Source organism: Chaetodon auriga, chromosome 1 (assembly GCF_051107435.1).
Source record: "Chaetodon auriga isolate fChaAug3 chromosome 1, fChaAug3.hap1, whole genome shotgun sequence".
NCBI classification, from domain to species: domain Eukaryota; kingdom Metazoa; phylum Chordata; class Actinopteri; order Chaetodontiformes; family Chaetodontidae; genus Chaetodon; species Chaetodon auriga.
This window is the reverse complement of record NC_135074.1, coordinates 16,346,437-16,356,772: the sequence shown is the minus strand read 5'-3', so window position 1 is coordinate 16,356,772 and position 10,336 is coordinate 16,346,437. Positions and strand designations below refer to the sequence as shown.

The 10,336-nt window shown below is 40.5% G+C and overlaps 1 protein-coding gene across 1 annotated transcript in view; it reads right to left on the bottom strand.

Annotated features, from left to right (window-relative positions):
* Positions 1 to 4,931: 4,931 nt before the first annotated feature.
* kiaa1549lb (KIAA1549-like b) overlaps positions 4,932 to 10,336 on the bottom strand; it is a 60,214-nt gene continuing 54,809 nt past the window's right edge. Inside the window, exons 19-22 of the mRNA XM_076726875.1 lie at positions 10,225 to 10,319; positions 9,741 to 9,889; positions 9,507 to 9,658; positions 4,932 to 8,124 (exon numbers count right to left, since the gene is read on the bottom strand). Of these exons, the coding sequence (XP_076582990.1) occupies positions 7,861 to 8,124; positions 9,507 to 9,658; positions 9,741 to 9,889; positions 10,225 to 10,319 (660 nt within the window). The 3' untranslated portion in view covers positions 4,932 to 7,860. The remainder of the gene's footprint in view (positions 8,125 to 9,506; positions 9,659 to 9,740; positions 9,890 to 10,224; positions 10,320 to 10,336) is intronic.

Here is a 10,336-nt window from a genome sequence, read left to right as displayed (position 1 = left end):
ATTGGTGGGTGAAGATTGGTTAGTTCAAGTTCAGTACGTGATTTCGTATTGGAGATTCAACAGTAAAAAAGCTACTGTGGCCAAATGAACGAGTACAATTACAATTACAATTAGTCATTTGGCAGACACTTTTATCCAATGCGACGATGTATTCACACACCAATGGCGCAGCATTGGGGGCAGTTTTGGGGTTCAGTATCTTGCCCAAGGATACTTCAGCATGTGGACTGCTGAGGCCAGGGTTCGACCCACGGACCTCCTGATCGGTGGACGACTGCGCTACCTCCTGAACCACAGCTGTCCCTTATACTACTTAGTATATGTGGCTTATAAACTAAGTACTTAAGGAAGCAACTGAAAAAATGACTGTTCTGAGTTTCACGCATGCAGAGCCTTCTATGTGCATAATCAGAGCATGAATATCTAGCTTTGACTGTGTACAATAGGTTGTATCTGCATACTGAATGTGTTGAGCATTTGTTGAGGAAAAATCCTCCAGCTGACTGTCTTTCTTCAGTATGTGGCACAGAGGTGGTGCTATATGTGCATGGTTAAGTATCTTGGACAGCCCCTAGTGTCTTCAAACAGGCACTGCAACACATGTGAGGGGGAAGACTGAATAGGACATGCAGTTGTCCTACTACTGCGCAGTAATGCTAGTACTGAGAACCTCCACAAAGTTTTACACTCACAGTCCAGGTCCGAGCAGCGGTCTGATTATTTTTTGAGGAGGTGGACTGGAATTTGCTGTGATACACCGACCGAAGTAGGCAGAGAAATAATCAATAGAATTACATGAAATAGGCTGAACCACACAGAGCTGCTGTTATGAAAACCCTAAAGGTTTGTCTATTTAGAGCTCAACTGCACTGACACAGAAAAAGTTGCACAGCTTTATTTACTGTACATGCATGACTCATCTGAACTGGAGCATCTGTTGCAGAGGCACGACAGGCGATAAGATAATTTTAATGTTCTATTCCGCTGTGTAGTTCAGAGGCACCTCAGTTAATGAGACTCAGTCTGTCTGGTTTTGAGTCTGACTTTCAATGCACCACCCACTGAGTTCACATATTAAAATTGCACCACTGGGGAAAGTTCAGTCAGCGGAAAACAATGTGTCATTTGCACCCATGTGAAATGATACGGATAGAAGGAGAAAATGTTATCGTTTGGGATAACCATAGTCATTAGATCATTTAACAGTGAAGTAATTTTAATTTATCATTTGTCTCATCAAGACCTTCTGACTCACACTAATGCCAGAGAATCTGTGATTACGCTTCATTTCACCAGTCTTTTCCAGTTCCCCAGGCTTCCCAGCAACACCTCAGTCTGAACCCAGTTTGAGCGTGACGTGAAAGTGCATGTATGCCCCTGATTATCGGAGTATGGAGAATCACTTTCAGTGTCCACTCAGTTACTTTCAAGGCGGTTTTCCTCCCTTGACCTGTCCTTGCACTGACCATTGTGGTAATTATCTAATCTGTGTGCTGACGTCTCCTCAAGAAGGCTGAACTATAATTACTTTAAGAAGCCTTTATTAGAGATAATGGACCTTCAGCGTTAGATCACATCTAATTACAGCTGCCAAATTAGGCTCTAATATCTACACTCAACCTGCGAGAGTTTTACAAGTGTTGTACAAGTCGACGAATTAAAATGGGGACTTATCATAAGGAGAGCGATATAAATGAAGCACAACAGTATAAATGTGTATACAAGCAGAGAAGCATAATCTTGAATGCTGTAACACTAACGTATAAATTCCCTTTTTTCCGAAACTCTCCCTAATCTTATTTGATGATTAATACTTTTAGGGTGCAACATGCCCATCATACACATTTGGACACAAACACACTGCTAAACAACACGGAACTGACTTGCAAATGGATGCTTATTTTGATGTATAGAAATGGCAACCAGAGTACTTAAAGATATACAGTACAGTCAGGGTTCATAGTATTTTTACTGCTAATTATTACTTCAGTCACCCTCACCATCAACTTGCCATGTACTAGTAGCAAATTATCAAGGTCATGAGTTACTTTCTTACAACAATTTATTTTTGAACAGAAGATTAATTACACAGGCAAATGTGAAAACAGTAACAGATATACACCGCCTCAAAGGAGTCCAAACCATAGTTAGTGCATGTGCAAAAATCTTAAAATTTGCTGTAACCAAAGGCTAGAAACATTACCTCTGATGTATATAATTTTCTATACATTAGCCCCATGACTGCACAGGCTTAACTCCAATTGGATGACTTCACTGTCTACCCACGGCAAACAGAACACAGCAATATGTAAGTCAACCGTTGCTGGAACACCTTTCAATGTAATGCATTTCGATACAGCGCCATGACAGACTTAAGCCTCACAAATACACACAGCTGAATCAACAACACTCTGACAGGATGTCATCAAAACTTGAACAGTACAGGCTTCAAGAAGGTAGTATTTATAGCAAGGTTCGTGCATTAAACTTTATCGCACAGTATTGACTAGTGTTCCTGTTATTTTGTCCACCCCATGTGACATTTAATGCAAGGCTGTATTCCCAGTGAATGCACAGCCTTCTGTCTCTGGAAGGAAATCAAATTAGTGATGCTCTGACTTGGCTAATTTGCCATTTAGATAAAGATATGCTTCTTTCACTGAGAGAGAACATTTGTTTGCATGGTTTTAGGCTGAGCCCTGGTGGCAAAAAGGCTGAACTACAGATTCACGCACGCACACACAGACACACATGCATAAACACTACTTGCCAAACCCGAAGCTTGGTGTCAGTTTTCACCCTAAAATTTAATGATTTACATTACGGGGACTTGCGTTTTGTCCCCACAAGTAAGGTGAGTCTCCACAATGTGACTGTGTCAACAGATTCATGTCTCCTTGACGTGAGTAATACATGTTTTTCTTCTAATTTGATCTTGTGGAAAAAACATCTCCTCTAGGCTAAATTGTCTGCTGCAAGTTGAACGTTGAAATAAAAATAAGTACACACAACTGAGATTTTACCTTGTCATTTTATCGTAATGGAATTTCTTCATGTGGGAGTAGGAATTCATTAAAATATCCAGCAAACCTATTGAAGCATCTGGGTATTACAATGTTTAATTTTGGAGGTGGCTCATGGATATTTCTCACATTTGGTAAGTAGAATTACTCCCACTGCATTTTATGCAGCCTCCCTGGAAAAATTGTTCTCATGAAAGTGCATAAAGAAATTCAAGAAAAATACCTATGAACCAGTTACCTCGCAGGCGATTCTACCTCCAAGGTTCACCAAATTCAGTAAAATGATTCACTTACCAGTGGGACCTTACACAAAGATCCAGTGACAGAGCAGGCGCAAGCTGAAGGTTAGCAGCAGGAACTCAGTTGACATGTGGCCGGTTGGTCCACATCCTCGGACAAACAGGGCACTGTTCAAATGGCAGCATCAACATCCTCATACACAATAGATGTCCTCTTTGGAAGAGTCCTTCCAAGCCCAGGCCCTGGCAAAATGTCAGTTATGGGTAAATAAAGAATACACATGTAGAAACACTGTGAATATGTCTCTCAAATTGATTAGAACTGTTAACAGTAACCATGTATTGGATGCAATATTATAGCAATATTAAATGCAATATCATATCTGGCTTGACATTCACATGGTTCCCTGCAGCTCAGCTGTCAAACAAATAGGATACTGGTGTCTAAAGTAAACAGGATGGGTGTATTCTCTCAAGTCAAAATTATACAACAGGTTTTTTTTTTTTTTTACACTAGTACCTGTCAGCAGCTACGGCACATCAGTCACATCAGGATGGTATCTTGAGTCATTATCGTACATGCCATGTCAAGCTGTTCTGATGGGTATTGAGCTTCCTGATGGCAGCTCGCTTGTGTCGCAGGTGTCACTTTTATTTAGGGGCCTGAGTTGCTGTACACAGGAAAGAAAAAGTGCATGCACACATTATGCTTTCTGTATGTTGACGTGTTAGGCAGCAGCAGATATGTCACTTGTCAGAACAAAACTTGTCTTGCTTGAGATGACACGTGTTGCAGGCCAAGTGGAGCAGTTTGGGTCTGAACACTCATGATGGCTGTCTCGGTCTGTTTGGCACACCTGACATGCAATCTCTCTCTCTCTTGATTCTCAGAGTACCAGTATGCTAAATTAACTGACAACAGTCTTCACAGATGCCATAATGTTCAAGTCATTTGATCAAAGTCTCTCTTCGCTGCTGCTCTCTATGTCTGGCTTGTATCTTCTGAGAACCTACACACAAAACAAGTCTATCTGGACAAGAGTTCTGTGTGCGTCTGTAGCTACAATTAAGGAACAACAGTTACTGTGTGTCAAGTTAGTGCCATGAAACAAGGTTAGCACTTTTCTAGTAGATCATTTAGAACTGACTTAATTCAACATTACTAGGCTACTTCTTGTGATTTATCAAATTCAACATGTTCGTAACAGTAGAACTTTAGAACTTCTCACCTGTGAAATGTATTCCCTGTTGCTTGGTTTTGGCATTTCTTTTGTCAAAGAGCAGCACAACAGTCCCATATTTTCTACTGTTTGAAGGGTCAGACCTCTGGAGCACCATGACAGGATCAGAGACACATGTCACATGCCCAACAGGTTGTAATATCCAAGATGGCGGAGGTCTTCTTCCTCACTGACCTACTCAAACACTCCTCAGCTGCACTGTGCCCGCTGCTGCCACAGGTGGCTGGACATGAGATTACAACAGTCAGTGCCTGAAGAAGGAACAGGTAAGGAATTTTCTGTCATAACTTATTTGAAGGTATAATTAGTGTAATGGACTGTGAACCCTGTTGTGACTTTGTTGTAATGTGCCATCAAGAACTGCTTCAGCTCTCTTGATATTGCTTATCGGGAAAAATTACACACAGAAGAGGTATTGAAGACACGGATTGATGATTGATTCATCTGATAAAATCTTTTATTTGATTTTAATCATGTAGACTAATATTTCTTTCATTCGCCATCTGTCTCAAGGTCTCTATCAAATCAATCTCTGAGGAACATCAAATATAACAAGATCAAGCAGATGAAAAGGAAATGAGAAAAACAGTCAGGAAGACAAAAAGACATTGATTTTTTAACAGATTTAGCTCACTTCATATTTCATTTTATAGAATTAAAACTTGCCATGTTCCTAAACCAAAAAAACAGCTAAATCCCTTTTATTTCATATCGCTAAGTTTTCCAGCATGAGAATGTGGAAAGGTGTTCACTTCCGGTATACACAAAAATGGTTTCACTGTATTTAGTACAGTTCTTAAGACATTAAGTGCTCCTCTGAATTATGGGTAAAAGGAAACTCGGGAAAACAACCAACAACAGAGTTCTTGTTGAGTTTAAGACATACAGTATTTCCTTATACCTACTTACACACCAACAGGCATGAGTATAAAAGAAGAGAGGGAGGGTTTGCTCAAAAGTCAGAATGCAAAAAGGTTAAATTCATCCCGGACTGCTGTCACATAAATACTGTTCTACAAAAGTAAATATTGATTTAAAGGCATTTTCACTCATAGCAGTCTTTCATACGTCACAACTGGCCACTTTCTTATGACAGCATTGATTTTAATAATCAGCAAAGCATTCCATGTGATTTGCAATAACACAGTAAAATTAGGTAATCTATGCCATCTGGATGTTTATGCAAACATGTTGCAGCACATCTGCAACTGGCTTACCTGCACTCATCTGCAGTCAGTCTCACTTCCTATTCCCAAGCAGTTCATCATAACCTATCAACGGCTTTTATGCCACAGTGAAATGAGAGTATGAGGCTTTTTCCGAGACAGATGAATTCATTTCATGTGTGCAATGATTTAATGACTGTTGTTTCATGGGACTTTTATGGAATAGTTCCTTGTTTTGTTTTGGGCACGGCCTGCACTGTCTGATTTCAAAACCGGACAAAATAAACTAGAAAAGCTGATGACGACGGTCTGTGCAGTGATTCAGATAAAATAAGTTCAGCTTCAAGATAAAGCATGTCATAAAAAAGGTTTATTTGGATCCTTGGATGCCCCGATCTTACGTTAAATACAGAGTTGACCTCTGTACTTCCTGTCACTGCTGGAATAATTCTGGCATGCACGTGTGTAGTTTATTCCAGTAACGATCAGAAGACTTGGTTTTGTTTAAAATGTACTATAAGCACATTTTTATCAATGAACTGTATTCTGCCCAGAACTTTATTTTGTTAAGCTTGTTATGTTGCTCTATCAAACACTCTGTAGCTGACTTAAAATGTAATAAGATTGATGACGTGAAGCAGCAGTTTTTAAATTATATGATTATGAAATCAGCTTTTTAAGGTAAATGTCTACCTCTGCACCATAACAAACTGGATGATTCCAGGTACACTGATGTTCCACACTGATATGTTCACACTGAGCACAGTGCTTCTGAAACAGCTTTTTGGGAAACAACCGTGCTCTGTGCTGTACTGTGCACTCATATTCACAACGTTACACAAAGACATTGGGGTTTGTGCATTTAGAACTACTTAGAGCTGATGTACAGTAGAACCTCTCATCAGGTCAATAGTTTACATGAACTTTGTATTTTATTCATGAATTGCACCTATTGGGACCATTAAAATGTCTTAAGGCCAGTAAACAAACAAAGGACTCCCCTTCTTTCTAGTTTAACTTTACAAGAAACGGTGTCACGTCTTCCAGCAGCAAAGAGAATTATTTTGTGACAAAGGTTTTGGGGTTGTATGTTCACTGAATCGTCAGCACGTCTTAAAACCACTGGGCGTGGTATAAAACTGCCACTCTTATGTCCATCCGCCTGCAAATATGAATTCACTTAACTTTTTGTATTTGGGTTGTGGTTTCTTGTTGTTTTCTTCAAGAAAAGAGAAACTTGTAGTTAAGTCAAAGTTCATAGTTTTAAGTATTTAACAACTGTTACAACACAGTACTATAATAACCACCCATTACTGTTATGTCTACTAATGTCAACCAAGTCAGTGTACTGTAAGTTGAGCACCCAAACAAATATTGGATAAAGGATAAATGCTTCCCCTCTATTCAGATATGTAAAGGCAAACATTTCCATCCATAGGTTGCATCATCATAGAGACTGCTCAAGCTTTAATGCTCAGTTGGTTTCAACTTAAAAGGCAGATACACACAGCATTTAGTCCATTTTTTAATTAACGGGAACTACAATTTAAATTCCTAAAAATGATTAACAAACCAAGGGCAGTCAGTGTGTGTTGTTATTGTTACGGACTTCATGTGACACTGTGATGTGTACCTTGATATGGTATGGATGTTTGAATGGCCTGACATTGATGTAGAAGCTAATGGCCTATCGAAGGAGATAAGATACATGATGTCCTAATACTGTACATGCTCGTATACACTGTGGTTTATACTTAACCATCTGACAGGAAGTATTTGGTCCTCTCAGTTCAAACAACAATGCTACCATTTCTCTCCTCTCAATTGATGCTGATTCACAAAAATGTCTAATCCTGGAAAAAAAAAAATTACATTTTCCATATTTAGCATATCCTATTGACATATCTACATAGAAGTGATGCATGTTACTTACTTGGGACATCATCAATAGAGAATGGCATTTTTTCTTAAAAAACAAAAAAAAAACCCCAAAACATAACGTTGTCTGTTCCTTTAAGTCAGGAGCTGCAAAACACCAATGGCATGTGAAAAGAAATCAGTGGGTAAAGAAGATCGGTCCATTTTACAGTACAAACATCAAAAATCAGTCCAAAGGAGTACCATTGTGTGCCTCTGTTGAAGACCAATGCACGGTTACCCATCTCCTGCACGAAAGAGGGCAGAATTAAAACTAGAACTCAAACACGTCGTTCTGCTTCTTCGCCAGCTTGGCCACCTCCTGCCGGATAGCCTGCACGAGTGCAGAGGTGGAGAGGCTGCTCAGGGGCATGCTGTCCATGTCCTTCACCACCTGGGGCAGGCTTTGCTGGGAACCTGTGCTAGGGGCAGTGGGCGGCTGCTCCAGTGCCTGGTTATACTGCAGGGGCAGCCTGGTGGGGCTCCCCTGTGGGTAGCGAGGATGAGGAAAAGCCTCAACATACCCAGGCAGGGGCAACTGGAAAACAGGATAGACATGAAATCAGTAAAACAGTAACTTCATATCATTACTACCCACGAAAATAATGGCTGCCAATCAGACAATTAGAAGGATACAGTATATGCGACACTTTTTTATTTTGCTGAGTGAACATTTTCTCTTGCACCACTATTTTAGAAAGACTTAAATGAGTGATAGGGGAAAATATACACAACTATATCTGGGAAAATCATTAGAAATAAACCAAAATAACAGGGAAAGTAATGTGTGGAGTGTGGAGATCTACTGCACAACTATATGATGCTGAAATGGATTTTGGTTCAAACAGTGTTTGAACTCCAAAATGGACTACTTTTGTGTACTGAATAGAAAATCTTCATAAGTGTCAGATTTACACCACAAGAAATGAAAAAAAAGAAAAAGAAAAAATAAGTAAAATAGGTGTTCATTTAGGAAATGTTCTCAACTACCCCGGTATTTTGTTGTGTCCACTCAACGGCAGCCAAAAATTCAGATCAGCAAATGGTTTCTAAATGACACTGGTTCTGCAAAAAGACACTGCGTGAAGGCATCTGGTTGAAACAGGCAGACAGACAGGGAAGAAAAACAGAGCATTCCATACAAACAAGGAGAGTCCTGTGCAGGGGAGGGGAGGGAGGGTCACAGGGGTTACAACAGATCTGACAGGACGAATGGAACCCGCCTTATTTCAATGAAAATCAGAGGAGAGAGTAGGAGGATGTTTTCAGTCCTTTTCAAGGGTAGATAGGGACATGAGCATAAAAAGACTTTTTGAATCATTGTTGGTGCCATTGTGTGATGGCCTGCAAAAAAACAATGTTTTTATATAGACTTCACCCACACAGATGTGTTTCCCTACTAATCTCCCGTTTGTGTTTTGAGGGTTTATAGCATTTCAGCTGCTGTAGCTCACTGTCTGCCTCTGGAGGGTGACGTTATGAGACATCCTGACAATCAGGGGGTGAGGGCGGGGTATTTAAGCTCACTACAACAATTAGAGCATTCGTTTTGACAGTTTGACTTGTCTGTATTCAATTATTATGTATACACATAAGCCAGGACACTGGGCTTGTGTAGTGTCAGTAAGAGTCTAAAATAATACTCACTGATTGAGTCTCAACTTATAACTACTCCACTAACAAGAGAGAGATTCTTCTGTTGGACATTAATTCTGTAAGAAAGTCAAACGTCTGATTATAAGGACAAAGCGCTGCTGGGGTACTGGGAAAAATGCTTGAAACCTGAGACTGTCCTATTTTAGTCATCACATCTGGTCATGTTACTCTACCACTACAAAATGCTCAGTTTTCTTTTTTTTTTTTGATTATTTTTTTAGTCAGATTGGGTGCTTACTAAGCAAACAAAATGGTATTCCTTACAGAGTCTGCCCACTGTGGGGGCACATCCTCAGGTTCAGGTGGATAGGACATCCAGGAGGGACTGTGGTAGGAGGTGGGTGGTGTGGAGACAAAGTATTCTGAGTAGCCGGGCCTGGTGGCTGGGATGGCGTACACGGCTGTTATTGGGTTTCCTACACAGGAGAAGAGACTGACATTCACTGAACAAAGCACATCATGGGTCACTTTGGCAAGGTCAACTCCTCGTATGCTTACCTGAGTAGTTGGACACAGGCTGCTCTGCAGTAATAGATGGAAGTGCTGCTCTAGTAGTTGGCGCATATGGGTTGTTGTCATGTTGACTCTGCATTTCAGTGACAGATGTCTCTGAGCTCCTTCCCTTAGGCCCCAAGTCAGAAGTGGAACTACGTTGGATGGAGATTGGAGAGAAAAAAAACAAGAGTCACTGAAGTACTTGACCAGTACCACTAGATGGCAGACACACTCCATGTGGAAAAGTGAGTACCTCATTAATATTCTTGCCTACTCCCATTGCACTAGTTCAATATTCAAATTTATACAAGCCCTAAAATCACCCTGGCCACAGCACATTACCTAGTGAATATCTAGTCCCTGAATATGAATTTGAATGTGAATAAATGTGGAATATCTGATGGACTTTGGGATGCTGGTCACATTGTGTGGATGTCTGTGTCTGCCTGCATCTTCATGTGTGTGTGAGAGACTTATTCAGCCTTACCGTCTCAAGGAAGTCCCAGGAGGAGGTCCAGTGCGAGGCGGCAAAGGGGGAGGAGAACCCATGGCCATCTCAGGGAGCTGGGTGAAGTGAAAGGCCTTAAACAGATAGTGAA